This window comes from Natator depressus, chromosome 1, assembly GCF_965152275.1.
Source record: "Natator depressus isolate rNatDep1 chromosome 1, rNatDep2.hap1, whole genome shotgun sequence".
Classification (NCBI taxonomy): Eukaryota; Metazoa; Chordata; order Testudines; family Cheloniidae; genus Natator; species Natator depressus.
Genome location: NC_134234.1, coordinates 267070162 through 267097374, shown reverse-complemented (window position 1 = coordinate 267097374; position 27213 = coordinate 267070162). Strand labels below are relative to the sequence as shown.

Genomic DNA, 27213 nt, shown 5'->3' with positions numbered 1-27213 from the left:
ACATTTTAATTAAGCTTCACAAACCCCCTGTAAGATAGGTAGCTATTGGACACATTTCACAGATGGGCAAACTGAAACACAGAGAAGAGGCTTCCCAAGGTCACGTTGCAAGACAATGGGAGAGCTAGCACTAGAAGTCCTGACATTCAGGCCGCTCTACTAATTACCATGGAACACTTCTTGCTTGAGTATTGCTCTGCTGATAAGCTAATTCCTCAGAATGTTTCCTACTGACGTTCTCATCTGAATTTTTAGGAAAGTATAGATGTGTTTTTGATTTGGCAGAAAAGCCAGTCTAGAATAAAACTGACCACCATATGATTTTCCAAAGGCGTAGGTTCCCAGGGGCCGAGACTCACAGTCCCATATTATTACAAGTATATGCCTTTACATTGGCCCTCATCATTGAACAGTTAGTGGGCAGCACAGTCTATCTCAGATTTAGTTAACAGAGAATGAGACTTTCCTCTTCACTATCCATGACCTGCTAAGGCAAATGAAGTAGTTGGTAGTTCTTCAAGTAGATGCAGACTTGTATTTCACTTAGGTGTGTGTGTGCCCAGCATGCCGGAGCCAGGGATTTTACTTAGCAGTACCCATAGAGGGGCAGTACTCATGCCTTGTGGCTGTGGCCCATCTCCTGGTTATATGAGGTAGCGCCACCCCAACCCTCCTCAGTTCCTTCTCACCACCCGGGGCTGGAGCCAGAGCTCTGTGTGGTTGTAGCCTCACAACCTCGCAAATAGACTTATCATGTATAGTTAGTGGTTGTTAGTAATTAGTGTTCGTTAGTTGTCTGCTTCTCTAGTGATGCCCTCACCGGGGTTTAAACGTTGTCCTTCAGGTGGAGGAGCAATCCCCACATGTGGTGCTTACTCTGTCTCGGCAAGGCTCACCTCAAGGAGTGTTCCATGATCTCTAGATTGTTCAAGAAAAGAACTCAGGTGACTCATTTCGCCTCCAGCAGCACCTGCTCGAACAGGCCATGTGGCTTGAACTGGTACCGAGGCCCTCATGGGGTCAAAGATCAAGCTTGGGCTTCGAGAGCTCTGCCGCTTCATGTTCGGGAGCAGGCACCTCTCCAAAGAAATGGAGAGTATTTTGTATCTAGTATCTTGCTGTCATAAATATAAAGGGAAGGGTAACCACCTTTCTGTATACAGTGCTATAAAATCCCTCGTGGCCAGAGGCAAAACCCTTTCACCTGTAAAGGGTTAAGAAGCTAAGATAACCTCGCTGGCACCTGACCAAAAATGACCAATGAGGGGACAAGATACTTTCAAATCTGGGGGGACACACAAAGGTTTTGTCTGTCTATGTGATGCTTTTGCTGGGAACAGATCAGAAATGCAGCCTTACAACTCCTATTAAGTTAGTAAGTAATCTGGCTAGAACATGCGTTAGATTTCCTTTTGTTTAATGGCTGGTAAAATAAGCTGTGCTGGATGGAATGTATAGTCCTGTTTTTGTGTCTTTTTGTAACTTAAGGTTTTGAATCTGATTACCCTGTAAGGTATTTACCATCCTGATTTTACAGAGATGATTCTTTTACCTTTGCTTTCATTAAAATTTTTCTTTTAAGAACCTGATTGATTTTTCATTGTTCTTAAGATGCAAGGGTTTGGGTCTGTGTTCACCTGTACAAATTGGTGAGGATTCTTATCAAGTCTTCCCCAGGAAAGGGGGTGTAGGGTTGGGGGGGGAATATTTTGGGGGAAGACGTCTCCAAGTGGGCTCTTTCCCTGTTCTTTGTTTAAAACGCTTGGTGATGGCAGCAGCATACGGTTCAAGGACAAGATAAAGTTTGTCCCTTGGGGAAGTTTTTAACCTAAGCTGGTAAGAATAAGCTTAGGGGGTCTTTCATGCAGGTCCCCACATCTGTACCCTAGAGTTCAGAGTGGGGAAGGAACCTTGACACTTGTCCACTGCTCCTCTTGGGACAGAAAACTGCATTCCTGGTAGCGATTACATCCACAAGGAGGGTGTGTGAGTTGCAGGCTCTGATGATAGGGCTTCCTTAGACACAGTTCTCCAAAGACCAAGATAATTTTACGACTATACCCCAAATTTTTGTCTAAAGTGGGGTCTCAGTTTCATTTGAACCAGGAGTATATTTATCTGTTTTTTTCCCTAAGCTGCATTCATTTGTGGAGGAGCAGAGTCTACATATCTTGGACTGAACCATTTTGTGTTTCACCTTGCCTGTTCATATCATATGCAGACCACATGAAGGGTCAAGTAGTCTCTTCACGGACCATCTCTCAGTGGATAACATCCTGTATCAAGACTGCATATGAAATAGCTTTGGCTATGCCTCCTCAGCAGATAAGAATGCATCCAACAAGAGAGTAAGCAATGTCAATAGCATTCCTCAGTAACATATCCAAATTGAATATTTGCAAAGCTGCCCTGTGGTTTTCCATTCATATATTTACAGACCATTATGCCATTACTGCATCTTCCAGAGTGGATACAATCTTCGGAAAGGTGGTCCTGTGATCCTTATTTAGGTAAACTCCAAGCCCCACCTCCTGGGAATACTACTTGGGAGTCACCTAAGAGGAATACACATTGCAGCTACACAAAAAAGAAGAAATGGTAACTTACTGTAACTGGTTCTTGGCGATATGATGCAGATTGTGTATTCCATGACCCACCCTCTGTCCCTTCTGCATCAGAGTCTCCTCTCATGGGTGTTTGGTGCAAAGGAACTGAGGGGGGTCAGGGCAGCACCACCTCATATAGCCAGGGGAGGGGCCACAGCCACAAGGTGCAAGTGGCAGAACTCTACGGGTATTGCTAAGCAGAATCTCTGGCTCCAGCAGGCTGGGTGCGCGCACCCCGAAGTGGAATACACATCTGCATTGCATCCCAAAGAACCACAGTTCTAGTAAGAAACCATTTCTTATTAACTGCATTTCCAGATATACGTGGGAAGTGTGCAGTCATGCTTCTTAAGAGTCCTGAAGCAATTTCTGTCGGTCTCCCAGAAAGCTGTTATGTGGCAGAACCTGTTTCTAAGAATAGAATTTAGGAACATTATGTGTCTGAGGCGAAATGGAGTTAGTATACTGTAGCTTAAATAACTGTTTGCTGTTTTCAAGATATAGTCTTGAAATATACTGGGGCAATTTGGTTGACTTGGAAGACATTTTTTGCAGATACCGCCAATTGTGACCTTTTAGAATTTAGAGATAGGGGTTAGGTTACAGGATTTTCAACTTCAGTCCTAGCTCTAAAATGGAAACATTTCAGGAAGGGAATTGCTCAGTAATCCAGTGGCTACTTCATTTAGAACTAATTAGGTCAGAGGATGTAAAATTAGGGAATCTTAAAATCCAGTGGAAGGAGGCCTTGGGAATCACAGTTCCAGAGCTATTGGCAAGTAGATTAGGTTTATACATGGGATAGTTAATTACATGTACTCCATGGTAAACTATTGCACAGAATGTTACTTCTGGGGAAATTCTGTGCCACTGCATGTGTGCAGAATTCATGTTCCCCCAAGATTTCTTTGCTTCCCCACAGAAAAATGACTGTCTGATGGGGAAGCAAAGGGAGGCCGTAAAAGCGGTCACGTGCCCCTCCCCAGAAGTATGGGTGCATTGTTTTGGGCACCCGGAGCAGCTGGCAGAGAGGTAAATCACCGTGGGTGCTGAGAATGCCCCAGCCGGTGGCTCCTACCCTGCATTGGGTTCAGTTGCTAGTCCCAGCTGAGCTAGGGACGGGCAGGACAGGACTTGCTCTTCCTCCTGCAAGGAGTGACTTGGGCCGGGGCCAGGTCAGACCCACCCCAGAAACCTCCTCCAGCTGCAGGACGCACCCAGCCCCCTGCTTTCTGCCCCCATTACACCTCAGATGTGGGAGAAGCGTCCCTGTACAGGGAGCTGCTCCCCTGTCCACCCAAACCCCATGCATCCAGACCTCTGTGATGGGTTCACCGCAGGGTGCCACCTGGAACTGGGGTACCACTGAGCCCACCTGGCCTACCAGCCTGGACTCCTTTTACACTCTACTGCTGTGACAGGCCCTCAGGCCCCCACCAGCACACATACGGGTAGGGACACAGCGAGCTGCAGCTACACACACACATCCTGAAATCAGCTCTGCATGGGAAGGCTCAGTTAAGGCACCTCCCACTTCCTAAGGCACGCAGCCCCCTCTGGAGTGTAAACCCAAAATTATACCGTCTTGCGCTGCACATGGAACTGTACAGCATAAGATCATACCATTTGCCACCTCCCTTAATGTGGAGAGAGATATGCAAGAGCTTTCTGCCCCAAGTTATAATTTCCACACACTGGTGTTATACAAAATAAAAACAAGTTTATTAACTACAAAAGATAGATTTTAAATGATTAGAAGAGATAGCAAACAGATCAAAGCAGATTCTCACCTAGCAAATAAACAAAACCGCAAACTGAGCTTAACACACTAGATAGGTAGGATATGATTTAGCAGATTCTCACCCTGAGTGATAAACAGGCTGGCAGATTCTTAAAGCACAAGCTGCCTCGGCTTTTTAGCTTGGGTTTCCCAGGTTTTCATACACAGGCTAGAAATCCCTCTAGCCTGGGACCATCACTTCCCACAGTTCTGTCTTTGTTCCTCAGATGTTTCCAGGTGTGTTGTTGTAGGGGGAGTGAGGTACCATCATGATGTCATTGTCCCCCCTTTTATATCTTCTTCCCACTTGCTGGAAAGCTCTTTTGCTGTGACCTGGGCCAAACAGTTGCCATTGTGTAGGGCTACCTCTGACAGGTTTCTATTGTACACAGTTCCTGGGGTAATCCTTGTGCTTGTGTGAATTTCCTCAATAACATTAACATTGTTTGGCCTTTATACTGTTGTACCTGAAAGGTTGCTTGTGGGTGTTTTCAACCTCACAACATTTTTCAGTAACACATACATAGCCAAACTTCATAACTTCACATATGACGATAACACATACAATCCAATGAGATATTAATATCTAGCAGATCAAGACTTTTAGAATGATATCACACAAGGCATACTTTGTACAAAACGTATCCTAATTACGTGACGGTGGTGAATATTGGGGTGTGAGGGTGTCACCCCACCCATATCCAGACTCCCCACCAAGCTTCACCCCCCACACACACACCGAGAACCCTCCATGGAAACCACCACTCCTGAAAACCCCACCCCACTGAACCTTACCCTCTGCATCTGGACCCTCCCCAGATCCTCCCCAATCAAGCCCACCCTGCCAAGCCTCACCTCTTGCATATGGAGCCCCCCTGCACACGGACCCCCCAGTGAGTCTCTCCCCCCCCCCAGCATCTGGACCCCATGACTGCATCCAGACTACGCCCTATATTTGGAGCCCCAACACCCCTGCATCTGAACAACCCTGACAAACCCCCTGCACCTGGACCCCCAACCCATTGAGCCCCAAGCAACTGCACCTGGACCCCAACATCACCAAGCCCAACTCCCCCACTGTGCCCCCCACACCCAGACCCCTCCTGCTGAGCCCCTACCACTGTCACTTGGAGCCCCCTGCAGAGTCCCATTACCCCTGCACCCAAAACACACACCCCATGAGCCCCTTTGCATCCAGATCCCCCTGCACCACCCATTGAGCCACTTGCACCCAGTTTACCCCACAAAGAAACCTCTCATGAGTCTCACCCCACATAAAGCCACTCCACATGTGGATCCTGCTGGGCTGGGCTTGCCTGCCCCACACCTGATGTGCCTGGTGCGAAGGTGCAGGGCCCTGGGGTGTTTCTGGGGAAGGCCCAGCCCTTGAGCTGTGTCAGGATCAGATGTAGCTTTACCACCAAGTCTGTGCCCCTGGGAGGGGAGGAGCTTCAGGGTCATCTCTGTGCAGCCAGTGGCCTGTGCTCTCCACTCCATCCTGGAGCCTCCACATTTATTTATTGACAAAATCTGCAGAATTTTAAAATATTGTGTGCAGTATTTTTATTTTTTTGGTCCAGAATTCCCTCAGGAGTAATTGAATGTATTCCACTCCAGTAGTGTACCAAAAAGATAGGAGTATAGAAGTGAGACACAACCCTAGCTACCAGTTCTTCATACTCTTGCAGGTGGCTCTTCTTCTGAGTTCAGTAAGGCATCCTACCCCTTGCAGAGGACCATGTGGTGTTTACACTGTGAAAAAATGGTAACGGAAAACTAGTAACACAGACAGGGTGGCAGGTATATTGATAGAAGAGGACTTTTTGAAAATAGTGAGATAGCAAATTATGTATCTTTTATGGTTCGTTGAGATATGCTCTGATTAATTGACTCTAAATTAGCTGTTACTACTCAAGAAAGAGATCTTGGAGTCATTGTGGATAGTTCTCTGAAAACATCCACCTAATATGCAGCAGCGGTCAAAAAAGCTAATAGAATGTTGGGAATCATTAAGAAAAGGATAGATAATATGACAGAAAATATCATATTCCCTCTATATAAATCCATGGTACGCTCACATCTTGAATACTGTGTGCAGATGTGGTCACCCCATCGCAAAAAGATATATTGGAATTGGAAAAGGTATAAAAAAGGGCAACAAAAATGATTAAGGATATGGAACAGCTTCCATATGAGGGGAGATTAGTAAAACTAGGACTTTTTAGCCTGGAAAAGAAACGACTAAGGGGGGGATATGATAGTGGCCTATAAAATCATGACTGGTGTGGAGAAAGTAAATAAAGAAGTGTTATTTACTCCTCCTCATAATGCAAGAACTAGGGGTCACCAAATGAAATTAATAGGCAGCAGGTTTAAAACAAACAAAAGGAAGTATTTCTTCAAACAATGCACAGTCAACCTGTGGAACTCTTTGCCAGAGCATGTTGTGAAGGCCAAGACTATAACAGGTTTCAAAAAAGAACTTGATAAGTTCATGGAGGATAGGTCCATCAACGGCTATTAGCCAGGATGGGCAGGGATGGTGTCCCTAGACTCTGTTTGCCAGAAACTGGGAATGGGTGACAGGGGATGGATGGATCACTTGATGATTACCTGTTCTGTTCATTCTCTCTGAAGTCCTTGGTATTGGCCATTGTTAAAAGACAGGATACTGAGCAAGATGGACCTTTTGTCTGGCCAAGTATGGCCATTCCTATGTTATGTTCAGTTCATGGTTGAGTGCCACTGGGCTACCGGTTTCTAGTGTTAGGGAAAATGTAGTTTCACAGCCACCTGTTATATTCAAACTCTAGAATTGTGGCATTTTCCAGACTTCTATCAAAATGAACACTTAGAAGAGTGTGCGTGTGTATATCATCTCCAGCAAAGTCACACTTCAAGATAAAAATGATCTTTGTACAAGCAAATACACCGATATAAATAGCATTTGTTCTTTCTACATAGATACTACAGTGATAAGGGCAGTATAAGAACCTATGTACCTTCCAATAGTGTATTAAGCAACATGACTAACATGTCACATGGTTTGTTCTTTCTCATGCTCACCCTAGGGGAAGAGCTGTGTGTGCAGGGTAGCGTTTTGTTTTGGTAGAGCTTAATTTTTTTAGTTTTTTTTTTTTTTTTAATTCACATGCTGCTCTCTATTTAAATTAGAGAAGACAGGTTGAAGAAGTAAACTCTGGACTGGAAGGTGGTGAGGTTTGTGAGGGTCTTTAATTTCTGGGAGAGCTTGCTCTACAGTCTTGTCCCAAGAAAGATCTGTCTCCTGGACAGTTGAACTTTACCCTTATTGTACAAAACTCCATTGGGCCTGAGGAGCAGAGTTGTCAACTGTAGTCTTCATTCCAAAGCATTAGGTGATCTTGTAGATATCCTAGGCCCAGGCTAGGGAGTATTTGGAGGATAAGACTGAGGTCTTGAACTTGACTGGATATGCTATAGAAAGCCAGTGTAGAGAGCAGAGGACAGGTCTGATGTGCTTCCAGCACATGCTACAGCATTCTGTACTAGCTGAGGTTTCTTAAGTACTGATGGTTTCACATCAAGGTGTATTGCCTGGCTGTAGTTCAGATAGGAGGTGACATAGGCTTGTATAACCAAAGCAGATCATTGTCTGCCAGGATGGGACAGTCTTCTAGCCAACTGGAGATACTAAAAGCTTTACTCATGGATGCTGTTGTATGTGAGAGGTTAGAATCGGCAAGAATCTAGGAGCATTCCTAAGCTACGGACTGAACTGATCAATTGATGTGTGTGCTTTGTCATCCCACCTGGAGCACCCTCCTGCAGCCAAACAGATCTGTCTGCCTAAGTTTCCCCTTTAAGACACTCCACAACATTCTTTTTTGACTCAGAAATACCCTCCTTGCAGCCAGTTTATTACAAAAACATAGTACAAACAGTCCATAACAAAAGTCCCCCACATAATCCATTTCTCACCTCCCTGCATGTACTCCTTAAAATCCCAAGACATCTAGTCCTTCAGCACCCCTCATACCACACTCCATCACACCTGGGCTCTTTGTCAGTCCTCTTCTGTCCCTCTGCTAGGACTGCCACCCAGTTGGAGTGCAACCCTGGTCTTCCCAGCAGGAACCTCCACAGCCTCTCTACTAGGAGATTATCCTCATCAGGAGAGTGTCCCTCACTCCTGGCCCACAGCCTTCTCCGGCTCAGAAGTCAGCAGGCAAATCTTTCTGCTGCTCTCCTGCCTTCAGCCTCCTCCATCCTGGCTTGAGGAGGTCAGTCAGCAAGCCTCTCTTGCTGCTTTCCTGCCTTCAGCCTTCCTCAGGGACCTTCTACAGTCTTCTGATCTTTAATATCTCTCCCCTTCTTCTTTTCCTGACTGACCCTCCAGGAAGCTCCCATTTATGTGGCCCATGTGCCTCTCTTGGCCCAGTTAGAAAGCAGCTGACACAGGTGCACTGGTTTCTTCCTTGTTAAAGGGCCAGTGCCACCCTGTGATATGCCTTAAATGAAACAAAGCAGCATTGTGGTTGCAAGTTCTTCAAAGTGCTTTCTTCTGCCCAACAGCATAACCTCTGTCTTGCTTGGGTTTGGCTTCAACCAGCTGTTCATCTATGACTATCTCTACTTTACACACTACTGGTAGCTGCATGTAGTGTACTTGTAACTACATGCCGCAGAGAAAAGCAACCTGCCTTTATACCATGGTATGTAGCTACAGTGTAAGGCTCTGTCAGGGATGAAGTAGAAAGGAAAGGCTTTAGTAGCTCTCTGCTGCCAGAGCCTTTCACTGCCGTGAGAAAAGGCCCTGGCAGGGTGTAGCCTTTTCCCACAGCCGGACTACTTCCCTAAGGTAGGGGAAGGGCTCCAGCAGCAAGACGCTATCAGAGCCTTTCCCCACTGCCGGAGTCTTTCCCTGCAGCAAGGAAAGGCTCCGGCAGCAGGACACTTCACTGCTAAAAATAACAGCATAAATACCCACATACCCATACTTTTCAGGTATGTCTTTACCCTACTTGCCTAAACCATGCTTCATCATCTACACTGCTATTGAAACCCATGCTAGCGGGCTATATAGGTATATACTCTACATGGTGCCAAAAGGAGAATGCAGTCTACATTGCTCCTACTGGAACTCTGCATCACTACATAATGCAGAATTTGCACAGAATTAATAGTCCCTGCAGAATTTTATTTTTTCATGCAGAATTTGTGATTTCCACCAGAATGCTTCCTTTGTCCAGTTTTTTCAGCTGGGATGCCGCTGTCAGCCCCAGGTAGCTGGGGCTGACAGCCTGAGCTGCAACCACCTGGAGCTGAAAGCCCAAGTCCCAGCTGTGCGTGATTATATTGTGTTATTTTGACAAAATATGCAGAATTTTAAAATATTGTGCAGAATTTTTAATTTTTTGGCACAGAATTTCCCCAGGAGTAGTAGATGTACCCTATGAGCTGATCTACTCCAATCACTGGGCTATCTTGGTGGTAGTGGTATGTGGTGAAGGATAGATAGACCTGTGTCTGATCTGCATATTGCTGGCACATGAGTGCATAACTAGGTCTGGACAACATTTTTTGACAAACTTTTTTGGTGAAAAATACAGATTTTGTGAATTTGTGCCAGTTTTGCTGAATTGTTTGAGTTGGAAAAAAACTTTTTTTTAAATCTAAATGTCTTGTTTTGCTGTTTTCAAAATGAAATGAACAGATTTTTCAATTCAAAATGACTTTTCATTTAGAAATCTCCTTCAATTTTATTTTTAAGCATTTAAACATATATAAAAAATGCTTGAAACCAAAATGAAATGTTTCAGGTCAGAATGTTTAGTTTAATCCACAATTTAAAAAGATGTTCATTTTCAATATGACCCAGAACAAAGGTTTTATTGATTGATTGATTGCAGCATTGCCAGCAAAGCAACAACTTTGTTATTTGGCCAGCTCTGTCTAATAAAACATCTTACCAGGTCACCTAGAGGCAGCATGTTGAAGTTGAATAAGACTTAAGAGAGAATTGAACCTCCACAAGTGACAGAGTCTAGTGGTGGAAGTGCAGTTTCTCATCACTGCTTTTTGCCTGAGTCCTTCTAGGAAGGACTTAAACCATTTTAGAGCATCACTGCCGCCTCTCTCAGGTGGGACTGCAGCATCTCATGATCAGCAATATCAAAAGCTGCAGAGGTCCAGGAGGATGAGAATGGATATCTGCCTTTGACAAGAGGAGATCATCAAGGGCAAAAATGTTTTTCTGCTGGAACTGAGAGATCACTGACTGGTAAGTTCTAGTTAAAATCCTACATGTAGCCTTGCAAATTTAGCAGGGCAACTAATTATTCTGCAGCAATAGAGATAATTGCAGAATGAGGTAAATTTTGCTGAAGGGGGTGAGGCTTCCAAAGATGACTGCACTGAAAAAAGATGACACCTAGGATCAAAGGTAAACAAGATCAAATGGTGTGAAGATGTCTCTAAGGCCCTAGAGCAGCGGTTCTCAACCTATTTATCATTGTGGGCCGCATATTCCCTGCTGGCCGGCTCAGACCCCTGCCTACGCTAGGCTAGGCAGGTGTCCCGGACCACTGACCGTGCTGGCCGGCCATCCCAGGCGACCGGACAGCCAGGAACCCAGACCGCACTGCGCGAGCCCGGTGGCCTTTAGCACACAGCTGGGATGCAGCTGTGTGCTAACTGGGCTGCAGGTTGAGAACTGCTGCCCTACAGACTTTTAATAGGAGAAAATCTGAGTATTTCCAAAATGGGAAATGACCCCACTGAAGGAGTTAAGAACTGGCTGAAGTGACCTCGAAGGACAGGGATGTTTCAATGGCATGCCAGTAATGTATGACACTGATCTGTCTCCTTCATTTTCATAGTTTTATCATTGTTACTGAGACTATAAAGACACACTTGAATTGTGCTGGGACTCAAATGTGTGCTGGGACTCAATTGTGCTGGGACTCAAATTGTGCTGGGACTGCAAATCAATACTGCATCTCCACAGCAACTGAATCGCTACACACTTCAAGCATCTGAAATTTAACTAATTCAATTTTATAAGTCAACAGAGAAATAAAAATGCCTTCGTTCCCCCTCCTGAGCAGTTACAATGGAACTGGCTCTTGCTCCAGAAGCCACTCCAGTCTGAAAGATCCTGTACCACTACTACAAAATAAGGTTACAAATATTCTCCCAGTTCAGCAAGCTGATAGACTGAACCTCTCAACTACTATGCAATTTAATGCAGAAAGCTGCTGCCAACCCACAAGTTTATGAAATCAGTAATAATTATCAATTAGAAACGTACCATCAAATTATTGTATCAATATACTTTATTTTCTAGCTATCACTGAATTATTACTAAATGCTTAGGAAGAAAATTCCCCATGGACATGTTAATATGTCATTATACATTGTAAAAAGAAAAGGAGTACTTGTGGCACCTTAGAGACTAACAAATTTATTTGAGCATAAGCTTTGGTGAGCTACAGCTCACTTCAACGGATGCATTCAGTGGAAAATACAGTGGGGAGACAATGAGTGTTATCATACACACTGTAAGGAGAGTGATCATTTAAGATGAGCTAATACCAGCAGGAGAGCAGGGGGGGGGCGAGAGGGGGGGAAAAAAACCTTTTGTAGTGATAATCAAGGTGGGCCATTTCCAGCAGTTGACAAGAACGTCTGAGGAATAGTGGTGGTGGTGGGGGGGAAATAAACATGGGGAAATAGTTTTACTTTGTGTAATGACCCATCCACTCCCAGGCTCTATTCAAGCCTAAGTTAATTGTATCCAGTTTGCAAATTAATTCCAATTCAGCAGTCTCTTGTTGGAGTCTATTTCTGAAGTCTTTTTGTTGTAATATTGCGACTTTTAGGTCTGTAATCGAGTGACCAGAGAGATTGAAGTGTTCTCTGGCTGGTTTATAAATGTTATAATTCTTTATATCTGATTTGTGTCCATTTATTCTTTTACGTAGAGACTGTCCAGTTTGACCAATGTACATGGCAGAGGGGCATTGCTGGCACATGATGGCATATATCACATTGGTGGATGTGCAGGTGAACGAGCCTCTGACAGTGTGGCTGATGTGATTAGGCCTTATGATGGTGTCCCCTGAATAGATATGTGGACACAGCTGGCAACGGGCTTTGTTGCAAGGATAGGTTCCTGGGTTAGTGGTTCTGTTGTGTGCTATGTGATTGCTGGTGAGTATTTGCTTCAGGTTGGGGGGCTGTCTGAAGCGAGGACTGGTCTGTCTCCCAAGATCTGTGAGAGTAATGGGTCGTCCTTCAGGATAGGTTGTAGATACTTGATGATGCATTGGAGAGGTTTTAGTTGGGGGCTGAAGGTGTTGGCTAGTGGCGTTCTATTTATTTTCTTTGTTGGGCCTGTCCTGTTGTAGGTGACTTCTGGGTACTCTTCTGGCTCTGTCAATTTGTTTCTTTACTTCAGCAGGTGGGTACTGTAGTTGTAAGAGTGCTTGATAGAGATCTTGCAGGTGTCTGTCTCTGTCTGAGGGGTTGGAGCAAATGCGGTTGTATCGTAGAGCTTGGCTGTAGACAATGGATCGTGTGGTGTGATCTGGGTGAAAACTGGAGGCATGTAGGTAGGAATAGCGGTCAGTAGGTTTCCGGTATAGGGTGGTGTTTATGTGACCATCGCTTATTAGCTCCGTAGTGTCCAGGAAGTGGATCTCTTGTGTGGACTGGTCCAGGCTGAGGTTGATGGTGGGATGGAAATTGTTGAAATCATGGTGGAATTCCTCAAGGGCTTCTTTTCCATGGGTCCAGATGATGAAGATGTCATCAATATAGCGCAAGTAGAGTAGGGGCATTGGGGATGAGAATTGAGGAAGTGTTGTTCTAAGTCAGCCATAAAAATGTTGGCATACTGTGGGGCCATGCAGGTTCCCATAGCAGTGCCGCTGGTTTGAAGGTATACATTGTCCCCAAACGTGAAATAGTTATGGGTGAGGACAAAGTCACAAAGTTCAGCCACCAGGTTTGCCTTAACATTATCGGGGACACTGTTCCTGATGGCTTGTAGTCCATCTTTGTGTGGAATGTTGGTGAATGTTGCCATTACAGTAAAAAGAAAAGGAGTACTTGTGGCACCTTAGAGACTAACCAATTTATTTGAACATAAGCTTTCGTGAGCTACAGCTCACTTCATCGGATGCACGCTCAAATAAATTGGTTAGTCTCTAAGGTGCCACTAGTACTCCTTTTCTTTTTGCGAATACAGACTAACACGGCTGCTATCCTGAAACCTCTCCTTACAGTGTGTATAACACCCATTGTTTCATGTTTTCTGTGTATATAAATCTCCCCACTGTATTTCCCACTGAATGCATCCGATGAAGTGAGCTGTAGGTCATGAAAGCTTATGCTTAAATAAATTTGTTAGTCTCTAAGGTGCCACAAGTACTCCTTTTCTTTTTGAGAATACAGACTAACATGGCTGCTACTCTGAAACCTGTCATTATACATTGTAGGGATTTTATGCTTTTACTGAAACATCTCAATTTAGCAACTTGCCTAGATGGACCACTTGCTGATCTCCTCTGTGGAAATTCCTGTTTCCATCTAATAAAGTATCTGTTAAATACTAGTCCAAATATAGGGACCATTGGGAGAGAAACAAAAGCCAGTAAACAAGAATCTAACCATGAAGTATTTAAGGAGCCAAAAATTAAACAAGCCATTGCCTGTAAACTACCTAGAATTAATGCTGGGTATTTATCAGTGACCTATGAATATAACCTGGGCCCAATCCTGCAACCCTTATTTCAGGCAAGACTCCCACTGAAGATTAATGGAAGCATTACCTGAATAAAGACTGAAGAGAACAACTTTTGAGGTAACATTACAGAGATGACCTTGCACTTCAGCTAAAGGTCATGCGGCCCAACACCACTAGGACTGGGGGGATACTAGGGCCTGGCACCCCGGCTGGTGGCAGGCAGGGCGGGGGCTGGGCCTGGCACCCTTGGTTGGTGGCAGGAGGGAGAGAGACGTGGGGCTGGGCCTGGCACCCCTGGCTGGTGGTGGGACAGAGCTGCTGGGCCTGGCACCCGTGACACCCCTAGGGGTGAGGTTGGGCCTGGCACCCCTAGCTTGTGGCTGGCAGGGGAGGCGAAGCTGGCACCCCCAGCTGATGGTGGGCAGGGTTGGACTTGGCCCCCCCAGTGGTGGCACGTGAGAGAGTGTGGGGTTAGGCCTGGCACCCCTGGGTGGGGGCGGGGGGTAGATGCTGGGCCTGGCCCCCCCCCGGCTGGAGGTGGGTGGGAGAGACGTCTGGGTCTGTCCCCTCCCCCTCGCAGCTGGTGGTGGGTGGGAGAGACGGGTGGGTCTGGGCCGGGCAGAACACCCCGCAGGAGGGAGGTTTGGTCGCTGGCTGTTGGTATCCAGCCTATACACGGCGTAGGACTACAATTCCCAGCATGCTTTGCGGGTGAGTTACGTCACCGGAAATGTACGTCGCGCTGCGTCCGGTCCCCGTGAGGAAGGCAGCGGGCCAGAACGTACAGACTGACTGATCGAACGTCTCTCAGTCGAATCTGTGGAGCTCCGCAGAACAAGATGATGGCGCCGCTCTCCGGGCTGGGCCAGGTAAGCGCTGCTCCCCCAGCGGTGCCGTTCCCGACTGGCCGGGCGCGGCCTGGCTCTGCGCTCTCGCGGCGCTGTGTGACTGGCGGGCTCGGCGGGGCCGCGGCTCCCGGGTTGGGGGTGCAGAGGGATGGAAGGCGACGATGGGCTGTGGCGGGAGCCTGAACAGCGCGTGAGCGACCAGAGAGGTAACGTCACAATCTGCTCCTGCCGGCAAACCGAATTGTTCGGCTGCTAATCAGCCTGCGAACTGAGCATGCGCAGTAACATCCGCTGTCGTCTCCGCCACTCTCCCAGCCTGGTCCCTGCCGTTCACGGGGCTGGAAGGGGGAGGTGAGGGAGGGGCAGGATCTGAGGTTGGGGGGGGGGTATGGAAGCCCCGGAGGGTCAAACAACTGTTCTTGTGGCTGTTTTGTGGCTTCCGGTTCCGAACGCGTTTGTTGGTTCTCTGGGGCGCTCTCCGCTGGGTGCTTCTCGGGACCCTCGGGCTTCCGGGGAGACCGACCGACTCCGGAACAATCCGTGGGTAGGTCGCACTTAGGGGATAACAGGGTTATAAGGAGTAGCCAGCAGGGATTTGTCAAGAGCCAATCATGCCAACCAACCTAATCGCCACCTTTGTCAGGGTGAGCGGCCCAGGGGCTGGGGGGAAGCGTTAGACGTGGTAAGTTTGTTGCATTAAGGCTTCTGACCGTCCCATACGATCGTCTCATAAGCAAACTAGCGATTTGTTAGTGGTCTGTGTGAAACTAGTGTAAGGTGGGTGCACAACTGGTTGAAAGATCATACTCAGAGTTGTTATGAATGGTTCGTTGTCAAAGTACATGGGCATATCTAATGGAGTCCCGCAGCACTCAGTTCTGGGTCCTGTACTAGTCAATGTTTTCATTAACGAAATAGATAAGGAAGTGGAGAGAGTGCTTATACAATTTGTGGATGATGCCAGGCTGGGCAGGAGTGATGAGCATTTTGGTGGACAGGATTAGAATTCAAAGTGAGCTTGACAAATTACAGAATTAGTCTAAAAACAATCAGGTGAAATTCAATAGAAACAAGTACAAAGTACTGCATTTAGGAAGGAAACCTCAAATGCACAGCTACAAAATGGGGAATAACCGGTTAAATTGTAGTACTGCTGAAGAGGCTGTGGGATTATAATGGATCAGGAATTGAATATGCATCAACAATGTGATGCCTTTGTGAAAAAAGGTTAATAACATTTTGTGATGTATTAACAAGAGTGTAATATGTAAGATGCAGGAGGTAATTGTCCCACTCTACTCAGCCCTGATGAGACCCCAGCTGGAATATTGTGTCCACTTCTGGGCGCCACACTTCAGGAAAGATGTGGATAAATTGGAGAGAGCCCAGAGGAGAGAAACAAAAATGATAAAACGTTTAGAAAACTTGACTTCTGAGGAAAGGTTAAAAAAACTGGGCATGTTTAGTCTTGAGGAAAAAAGACTGCGAGGGGACCTTAATCCTTTATATTGGTTGGATGGAGTCCTAGTGCTGACCATAATTAGTTTGTCTTTTGGTGAAACTGAAGTGCCTTGTGTCCACTATGTTTTTACAGTGGGATAGCGAATACATGTTAGTTACTCCCTGGTAAAAACACACACTGTCTTAGCATAGGGACAGACAATAATGCTGACTCATATTAGATGCACCATTATTGTTCATGGCTTTGCAACTCTCATGCTGATTGTGTGGTTAATACTGCATCAGAAGCATTTGCATCTGATCGTCTGCAGCGCCTCCCCCTCCCCCCAATTTGTATGGGTGTCATGGAAAACCAGTTAAAGCATTTTAATGTAAAGGAATTAACAGTGGCTTTTCCTCCCTCAAATTCCCTTCCCTTACTAAGGGCTTGTCTATGTGGACACAATAGAGGTGTGAAGTTAATGCACATCCATTACAGCTCTTTAAATAGCTGTATGAATGCTCTTGTTCATAAGTAAAGTGGCCTTAATTTTGATGACAGGGCAACCTAGAAGATTACAGGAGTCTTTCCCCAAAACACGATATATTAATCATCCATCCTTTGATCTGTCTTGAACATTTCTAAAGGCTTTTATAGTCCCAGTGTAACTTAGTTTTGTTTTTTATTTAAAGTCCAAAGAGGAGGAGGGAAGCAATGGAGCTTAACTTTTCTGAGTGTGGCTCTTTGTAAAAAGCCTTTACAGTAGTTCACAGGTATCTGTTTTGTGCTGGCAAAGTTTCACTACATGGTTCAAAGTTAATTTAAGGTGACATGCTCCTTCTCTGCGCTATGTGCTGTTCAGGACAATAAAGGCCTGGCAGTGTCATGGTAGATCCTACCAGCCATGCAGAGGTTGTTGGCACTCCTCTGTATAAGCAATGCACACAAAGTGGTGGCACTCTTGTCCCATAAGAATTAACCAATTAATCTACAGTTTGGTGCTTTAAACTGTAAAGAGTCCTTTTTGATCTCAGCCCACACATGATGTAAACCTTATCTTTATTAACTATGTGCTCCCAGGAAGATTTAACTTACAAACACAGCATTATCTTACATCTCTCTTACATTATGATGGTAATATTAATGAGTCCTTAGTGCAATATCCACAAACATGCGAGAACACAGTCTGCATAGGCTACAACAAAAATATTTTCAGCTCACTACACATTGTGATGTTATGTCTCAGCACATTTGAAAAGTGCAGAGCACATGTCCTGATCCAGAAATGGGTTGTGGCAGTTACTAGACATACTCTGCATTTGTTTCTGATGAAGTTGCCTAGGATGTCTTTCATTATAGGCAAGCTACCTGGCAAATCATTGCCTCTTTACACACCTGATTGGCATAGCTATTAGGACTCAAGGGGAAATGCTTAAATATATCTGTGGGACAGCAGTGCCAGATGCTATACATGTCTGCTGTGAGGGGTGGTTTTGCTGACAACACTAATTCTGAAGTGTTCTGAACAGGATGCTGATGTTCTTACCAAGATCTGAAGAAGCCAGGCCCATATACTGTATATTATAACCACATTATAGAGACTGAGGCCTAGATTCACAGAGATACTTAAAGGCCCAAGTCCAAGTTTTATGTTGCTAAAACTTCCAATGAACCTTGTAGGTGCCTAAACTCATTCAGTGCCTACATTTCCATGATAAAAGTTCCCAAGTCGTCTAACTTTCTGCCTTTGAGCATGCGCAGTGCTTCCTTACTCTAAGCATCTAGGCGCCTATCTCCTGCTTAAGCTGCAGGGCAGTTCATGAAGGGAAGGGAAGATAGGTATTTGACCACATAAGTCAAGTGCTGGGCCTGATCTGGTTGGTGTGCTTAGAGGCTAGGGTGGGTCCCATTCAAAATCTGGCTGTAGGAGGTAGTGGTATCCACTGTATAACTTTAGCACAGTGGGTAGGTTTCAGAGTAAGAGCCGTGTTAGTCTGTATTCATAAGAAGAAAAAAGAAAAGGAGTACTTGTGGCACCTTAGAGACTAACCAGTTTATTTGAGCATGAGCTTTCGTGAGCTACAGCTCACTTCATCGGATGCATAGCATATTGTGGAAACTGCAGAAGACATTATATACACACAGAGACCATGAAACAAAACTTCCTCCCACCCCACTGTCCTGTTACGAGCAAGACAGTGGGGTGGGAGGAAGTTTTGTTTCATGGTCTCTGTGTGTATATAATGTCTTCTGCAGTTTCCACAATATGCTATGCATCCGATGAAGTGAGCTGTAGCTCATGAAAGCTCATGCTCAAATAAACTGGTTAGTCTCTAAGGTGCCACAAGTACTCCTTTTCTTTTTTCTTTTCACAGTGGGTAGAACACTCACCATCGGCTCCTCCTCCTGAAAAGCTTCTGGTGTTAGTGCACCAGTGCTTATTCACCCCTCCTTGGCAGTGCAGATAAGTCTCTCTCCCCCTCCCCTGCAGGGAGCAGCCAGGGCTGGGTCAAATCAACCACCAGAAATCTCCCTCGACTGCAGGAAGCTCTACACTGTTGTGGGGAGGTGTGCATGAGGAGGGGGTCAGGATCAGTGAGGTTGTGAGGCTTGGCAGGGAGGGGTTAGGTGCAGGGGGATTGGGCAGACAGGGGGAGCGGCACTGCATACAGTGATCCCTTCCCCCCACTTCCTGGCCCCATTGCTCCTCAGCCACAGGGGGAGGGGTCACAGTACAGGAAGCTGGTCCCCCTGTCTCCCTGATTCTCCTCCCCCCCACCCCTCCAACCCCCTCCCTGTTGAGCCTCATTCCCCCCCCCCGCACCAGAACCCTCCCACCAAACCACCCCGCCGAGCCTGACCTCCTGAATCAGAAGCCTCTGGCACCGAGACCTCTCTGCATCCAGAATCCCTGCACCCCCCCCGAGCCTCACCCTCTGCATTGGGAGCCCCCCACTGAACCTCAACCAACTGTACCCTGACCCCTACCCCACCAAGCCCCACTCCCCCAGCACCCAGACTGCCTGCCGAGGCCCCAGACCTCCCCCCGGCTGAGCCCTGAGCCCCATTCCCCCTGCACCCAGAACCCCCCAACGAGCCCCTATGCATCCTGATCCCCCCACACACACACCCACACACCTGGATCCCCCACTGAGCTGCCCACACCCAGATTGGTTCTGTGTGGCACAATGTACTCTTGAGGGAATTCTGCACCAAAAATTAAAAATACGGTGCCTAAAAATTTTAAAGTTCTGCATAATTTTATTTGTCAAAATAACACAATAGAATCACACCATTTTCAATTATTTTGGTAATTCATTTCAAAATACTTGTAAGCAAATAATTGAAAGTGGTGTGATTATATTGTGTTATTTCACAGAATTTTATAATATTGTGCACAGAATTTTTAATTTTTTGACACAGAATTCCCTCAGGAGTACTAATTCTTAATTCATTACAAATATTTCCAGCACTTGTTTAACAATATTTAAGGTGCTGTGCAAGTCATATTTTTCATAGATCTTGAATCTTTTATTAATAAACTAATTGTCAACCCTTTTGTCTCCTGAACAGTGATGAAACCTGCTCCTTCAGAAGGGTGTTCTGCAGTAAAAAGGATACCATTTATGTCCAGAATATTTCTTTCTCCATCACCAATTTTCTGTCTCCTGTGAGCATGGCAGTAGCATTGAGAAGAGCTGTGTGGTCCAGTACCATGTGGATGCATTTAGCAACATTCAGTAGGCAGGCCTCAGTACAGAGTAAGACATAGTGCTGCTTTATAAAAATCCTATGTTTAGAAATTTTCTGGTGTTTGTTGTTTTTCCCCCAAAGACACTCTTGCATCGATACTTGTTCTGAGCAATATTTACAGTAACACAGGCAGGGAAGTGATCTTTATATTTCACCTGCTTAAAGTTTGATATTTATGGAGTTATGTGCTGTGTTACTAAGTCATGTTTCGACTTGGCTGCCCTTGAAGTTTCCAGTGTTGAACTTTAAAATAGATTAGCTCCATTAACCAGGCTTTAAAGAGCATTTTAACATTAGGAGGAATCTGAGATTTGAAAACTTGATTTCTCCGGCTCACATTTACCTTCTCTTGAACTGAAAAAATATTGCTGAGAAAAAGTCTGTAAGAAAATGTTATTCCTTGACATAAGCGGACAAGGAACAATAATATGCAATGTTGCCTGATTTTGCAATATTTCAGATTGGCTTTTGGGGAGGTGTTAGTTGAGGGTAGCAATATGTGGAAGAAAAAGCGCTGGGAATCTGGAGTTGTAGGCAGCGCCAGGAACATCGTATTTGTAGTATCTCCATCTTGATATAAAATCGAAGATGAGCTATGTCGCTTCTTCTAAAATGTGACAGCAAAAGTTGGAAGAAAAACATTCTGTCAGTTGTACTGATTCTGGGTTTTCTGCTTCCAAAACTCCTTATTGTTTCCTGTGAATGTGATTCAGAGCTTGAAGTGTAGTGGTGATAAAATCTCTCACCACGCTAAAGCTTAAGTGTGAATGAACACGAGGCAGTGCCAACAGATGTAGAGTTTTGCCAGTAAAACTTGTTGTAGACTAGGCCTAGCTTTAGGTTTCTGTGCCTGTTCTCGTGAAATATGTGGGACGTAAGATACTTGTGGTGTTTCTGCCATAAGCAATGGAGTATTAATATTTAACAATATCCACGCTTGTAGTAAATAGTAAAATAATGGAACATTAGAAGAACTGTACCCAGACTAGTTATTTTTATGATCCCTTTCAGATATCAGTAATGAGTTTGGAGTTCTTGAGCCTAATTTCTTACACAGATATGCATATCATCCTAACAAATCCCTGAAAAATATCAGTTTAAAAAAACCCATAAATCTCAGTTCAGGTTACTACTACACATGCTTCTTGATAAAATCATCCTCAAAGTGGAGACACGCTGAAACTCAAGTATTTTAAAAAAAATCCAATCCACACAAGTGGAAGAGTACATCATAAGATAGCTGTAAAATGTATGCATTTACTACCCTGTGATCTGGCCAGAACCCAGAAATGATGCATGAGCTCATGAATTACTGTTGAACTAAAACCCCATACAGTTTTGGGCCTGAAGATGCTGCAATTCCATGAAACATGAAAGCATTTTTGGAATTGGATGTCATGGATAACAGTCTTTGTATTCATAATTTCTCGTTCTATATATCTGTTAGCCTGGCAAAGCAAGGTTCTACGTAACTTCCTGGCATTTCTATTTGTCTGTATGTAACGTGATAGTTTTTGAACACTGCATCTGATCAATTCCAACATTTCAGGGAATGTTCTAGGCATCAGTGGGCAGAATCATACTGATTTTGGTGAAAATCAGAAAACCAGGACAGCCAGCTTTACAGGAAAATCAGATTGCCTAGTACTGCAGGCAGAGGAATCTCTGCAGTGCCCCCTGCTGTGTCATATCAGAGGCAGTATCTTAACTTGCATGGGGAGATTGTCTGTAGCCTTGAGTATAAGAAAAGTAAGGGTTTTAAAGGAAGGAGTTTTGGGTGTCAGGGAGAAACAGACATGGAGCAGGGAGGAGTTGGGTTGGGGAAAGCAGCAGATACTGGGGTGGCAGGGGAGAGCAGGGACCTGGGGGTTGAGAGGCAGGGGGTTGGGAATTATGGTGGTGAGGAAGCAGGGACCAGGAATGGGGGAAGTAGAGATAGAAAAATCAGGGACTAGAAGTGTGGGGGCAGGGTAGAGACTGTCTATAAAAAAAAAAACCCTAGGGTTTCAGCTCCACCTCTGCAAAAATTGCCTGGAAGGAGAAAGGCAGGCCCTGTGTTTGGGGGAACTGATTCCAGCCAGGGCTTTGGGCAAGGGGTCAACCTCGGGGATCAGGTGAGAAGACGGACGGAGGCATAGGCTGAGTAACTAGAGGGTAAAGGGCAAGGCAGCTCTATGAGCAGGGGCTGGGGAATGTAACCCCCACCTCCCCGATCCCTATTTCTGCCTCCCTCATGGTTCCTGTCATCGCTCCTATACACACGCTTGCAACAGGCAGCAGCTTAAGATGGGACTTTCTGTAATTGGGTGCAAGTTTGGCCTACAGAAGCAACAAAGTAATGCAACCTTCTAGTATAACAGTGTTCTTATTTCATTGTGTAAGAAACTTACTTTAGCAGTAGTGTGCTTGGCCGGTTTGGTTTGCTATGGTATGGGTTTTTTGCAACTTCTTAGAATAGTACCTGGATAACACTGGGATAGCACCCAGATACTGGGCCAGTTGCAGTTTTAGAAATATGTATTATAATAGGATTGAAATATTGGCATGATATTCCAGACACTTTCTAAATGGATTGATTAAACTTAAACTAAATGTGCATTTCTGGTTGAGCTCACTCATGTTTGAGATAACGGAATGCAGGTGTAAAGTTATTTCTGCTGCAGTTTCATTTGTTCTCATTGGTGTTTTTTCTCATCTTTGCAGATGGAGCAGTGCATTGTGCTCGCCATAAATCTACATATTCAGTCCTTCCAGAAGACTATAACTGGTACACAGTTAAATCTATTTTGACCCATTATGGACTTCATTTGACCCATAGCTTCAGGGATACATATTGGAGTAATTGCCCTTCCTGCTGTTAGTTTTGCTGTTTTATTTATGCCAATTATTCTTTTTGCAAGTTTTGGATTGATCTAGCCATTTTCTGAAGAATAGCCTTGTTTCTAGACATAAGGCTTGTGAAACTAATGTTCCAAATGTGAATCAAGTGAAAAATCAATGCAGTGTTGTCTTCCTGAATCTATAGACAAAGGGCTGTCGTGCCTCTGCTGATATTCATAGGTTTGTCAAGAAGCCTGGTGAAATTAAAGAGCATGGCTGCTTTTCAGTACTTCGACAAAAGTCATAGCACTTTCATGCAGCTGCTTGGGAAAGTTGAGCAGCAACATAATCTGTTACTGGAGTTCGTTACTGGGTAGAAATCTAAAAAAGGTGGGGAAGGGAGGGTAGACTAGTGTAGACCCTCTCACCTCCTAGATGCTAATAGGCTCTCCAGGGAAGATGAGACAAGCCTCATCTCTTCCAGCAAAATGAGTTTGGTGGAGCTACACATTTATCATGCTTACTAGGTAGAAGCTGACTGGTAGGGCCTCGCACTTGGTAGAAATCCCAGCTCCCTCTCCTGCCCAGTGGATTAGAGGTGCTGGACACTTCTGTAGGGCATTGGCCCTGAAATTCATTGAGAGGGGTTAGTTGCCATGGTCTTTCGTGCTTTATTTCTGGCTTCTTGGTATCTTGTAGACATTTTAAGCCTAGTTTCCAAATATTTTCAAAAAACAAAACAAGATACAAAATACTATGAGGAAACTATCTGGAAATCTTACGTACTTAACCCTGGTACTGGGTACAATTTTCAAAGATGTCTAAGCGACTCAGGAGTCTTAAGTCCCATTGAAAGTCTGTGGTTCTTAGGCTGCTAAATCACGTAGTAAAATTTTCGAGATTGCTGTCTAAAGTTCAAAAGACAACTTGTGCACAGAAATCCCTAGACTTTCCACCGGTTTCTTGGTCAGCCAATCTGACTCATGTCTCTTCCAGAGTGCTCTCACCTGAGCAAGAGGGTGGACTTTATTGGAATACGGGGATACACTGATCTATATAATTTTTTCATCTTTTATAGTAAAGTGGAACTTTCCATGACATCAGATGGAAGGACAATTGTCTGCTACCATCCTTCCGTTGAAATTCCATATGAGCACACACAGGTATATACAGATTGCACATGTATGTTTCCTGTTTGCTTGAAAGCACAGACAATCTTTAATTTGGCCAGTAATGTTCTTTTGAGCTATCCCTTTTTTAGCTCTTACAAAGTGTCTCAGTACACTGGATAACATAGCCAGAATATTGTGATATAAATTTATAATGAATTTGGCTACTATCTAGAGGTAGTTCAGACTGTTAGTGGAAGCAGGGAAAATATACCATGAAGATGCGTGCAGTATATGAATCTGAATAGAACAGATCTGGGTTCTCCTTCTGACTGCCACTCACTCCTGTGTGGTCTTGGACCAATCAGTTCATATCTCTGTGCTATAGTTCCACAGGAGAGATTCACCTGCAGGGGATGCAAATAGATTTCCATGTAGGCATGGGAGATATAATTCTGGGAAAGAGATTCTAACCAGAGTAGGACAGGCACAGGGTGGACTGATTTAAATCAAAGCAAATCTGGCAGTCTGTGGGAGCCTAACCTGCCTCTAAAACCTTAAATTTTGAGAAATTAATTTTCTTTCCATCATTTGTGCCCTTTGTATTCTTTGCACTTACTCAGCTTGCATAAGATAAAACAGACTAGATAGACTTTTTGTTTAGAGACAGTTTCACTTTCTAATTCTTATGCACTAGTAAAATACTACAGTGATTGGATTGCGAACAGTTCAGAGCAGTGTTTAAATGTTTTAATTAGAGTTAAAGAATACTAAAAGCTTACTAAAGTAATGTGCTCATTACTGATGATTTTGTAGCCCATACCTCGACCAGATCCAGTGGATAACAAAGAAGAAACACATGATCAAGTGCTGAAATCCAGATTGGAAGTGAAGGAGCTAAAGAATAGCAAAGGTCCTACATTTGAGGAGCTCAGCAAAATGTTTTATACAACAAAACATCGCTGGTACCCTGTGGGACAGTAAGTGTCTTTTCTGAAGTATTTGTTCTTTGGGGGGTTGAAAAGAAAGAGGAATAAATAACATGGGCTAAATTCACCCCTACTGAAACTCATTAGGTATGACACAGTAATGTTAGCATCAAACTGTTAAATTTAAGTGTTATGTAAAATACTTATGTAGGGATAAATTCCTTAAGGAATTTTCACTGGAGATACTGTCTTAGAATCTCACCAAAAAGAGTATTGTATAGTAATGTCAAGGGAGATTTTTCTTCATCTGATTGATTAGATGATGATTCTCATATTCTTCGTTAATGTCTCACTATGAAACCAATTTATTATGTAAAGTACCTTTTGACCAAGAACATTAGTTTCTGCCTAGTATCTCTGTTGTAGATTAGACCTGCTCTGAGCAGCGTTAGATGACATGGTGCTTACCAGTGGCAGTCTACACTAGGGCTTCCACCATGACGAACAACAGTGGAGTTACACCAATATTAGCAGTGGTGATAAGCTTGGTAATATGTCTGTAGTGTAGACAAGACCTTAGTTACTGACCTCAGTTTTCCCACTTTGGTCAAATTATTTTCTCTTCAGAGACTTATAGCCCTTGGGAAATAATTCTCAGCATTCTCTACCCCTTTTGAATACTTACCTTCTCCAGTGATAACTTTCTAGAATCCTTCCCAGTAGTAATTGCTTTTAGTCTTAAGTTACTGTGAAAAACACTGGATGCTCCTTGTTTGAAAGGGCCTGTGATAGGGAAACATTGTTAGCTCTTTATATTTGCAGTCTCTTAAAAAGGTAAGATTTGTGAGGAGGAAGCACTCCTGATAAAGGTACTTCCACTTTAAGCACTATCTATGTTCAGCTGTGCCAGTGGAAACAAAGCTTGTTTTAGTCTCTGTCATGAGTCCTTTCTAAAGTGGCTTCATAACACTTTAAGTTAGTTGAAATTAACAGAGAACTGAAGAGCTGAATTCTTCCCTGAATGATTGCAATTATATAAGAAAGAGCATGTGGGACTAGATGAGGAGGAACTGGTAGTAGAAACTTGTTCCAGTTGAAAAAACTGCTCTTTCACAATAAGCAACAACATTTTGTTTCCTTGTATATGAAATCAGGTATATCTTCTTCTGATCTAGTGTGGTGTTAGTTTTAGTTGAAAGGACACTGTCCACTTGAATTTTTAGTTAAATTGACTATTAAAAAAATACCAGTTAGGCCATACTGTTTTGTTTTTTTAAAGCGTTTAGAAAGTGGGAGGGAGTCATTGGTGGAGTCATATGAGCAGATCCTGATGAAGGATCAGGTCATTTTTTGTTTTCTTGATGTTTGAGGACCCTTTTAAGCAAGGGAGAAGCTGACCATCTAGTGAAATGAATTTTATCCAAAGTGCTGTCAAGTGCATAGAGTAAATAAGCTTGGAAAAACTGAAGTTTTATTTGCCAATTGCTTTTAATAATCTTGGTGGTGGTTGTAACTAAAGTAGATACAAAATTCAGATGTGAATTTTCAAGTTGGTTGTATTGGGTACTTGTTCATGCCGCAGTAAATGGGGCAGTGTTGTTTATGTAGGTAATGCCTTGTGAACAGGAGAAAAATGTGTTGAGTAGCTCTTATGTATCTTTTTATAGCTCTATTAATATGTAGGCTGTAGCCTACTGGTTACAAACAAATCCTGACAGGAAAATCCAAGACGACGTACCAAATCATCATCACTGCAATTTTTTTCTTCCAGGTATCACAGAAGACGCAAGAAACTCAATCCTCCTAAAGACAGATGATTACAATAATTTGTGTGTCTGCTCTGTGTCATCAACTATACTGGAAATAAACAATAAAAAGAGGAGTTTTGCTGATCAATTCTGTATTAGTGTTATATCATTAGTCTTTTTTCCATAAATAAAACTTGATTCTAAAATTCTTGTATGGGTAGGAACAGAAGATCAGGATGGAAAGTCCCAGCAATAGAGCTGAATGCCTCAGGCTTCCTAGAAGACTGAAATTAAATAAGTGAAACACAGATGACCTTTAAGATTGAGATGAAAAGAATATTAGGCTCCTACAGCTGTTGATAGTTTCAAGTAATTGCCTCCAGGTACCAGCTTACAAGTGTCTAAAATTATCATCTCTTACTGAAACTGGCTAGGTCTAGTTACAGCTT

General features: G+C 44.1%; 1 protein-coding gene and 1 long non-coding RNA gene across 3 annotated transcripts; both read left to right on the top strand.

The window, feature by feature from the left end:
• Window positions 1–2775: 2775 nt before the first annotated feature.
• LOC141986511 (uncharacterized) lies at window positions 2776–14218 on the top strand. 2 transcript variants are annotated; one of them, XR_012639305.1, is made up of 3 exons: window positions 2776–2890; window positions 10509–10648; window positions 14167–14218. It is a non-coding gene; the product is annotated as an uncharacterized LOC141986511 (long non-coding RNA). The 2 variants fall into 2 exon arrangements; XR_012639304.1 differs by having other exon boundaries at window positions 2802–2890; window positions 10465–10648.
• Window positions 14219–14829: 611 nt separating this feature from the next.
• Window positions 14830–26912, top strand: MRPL42 (mitochondrial ribosomal protein L42). Its single transcript, XM_074951049.1, has 6 exons — window positions 14830–14985; window positions 19979–20166; window positions 22862–22925; window positions 24057–24141; window positions 24904–25067; window positions 26788–26912. The coding sequence occupies exons 2-6, from the start codon at window positions 20082–20084 to the stop codon at window positions 26831–26833; spliced, it is 444 nt and encodes a 147-aa protein (XP_074807150.1). The 5' UTR covers window positions 14830–14985; window positions 19979–20081; the 3' UTR covers window positions 26834–26912.
• Window positions 26913–27213: the final 301 nt, after the last annotated feature.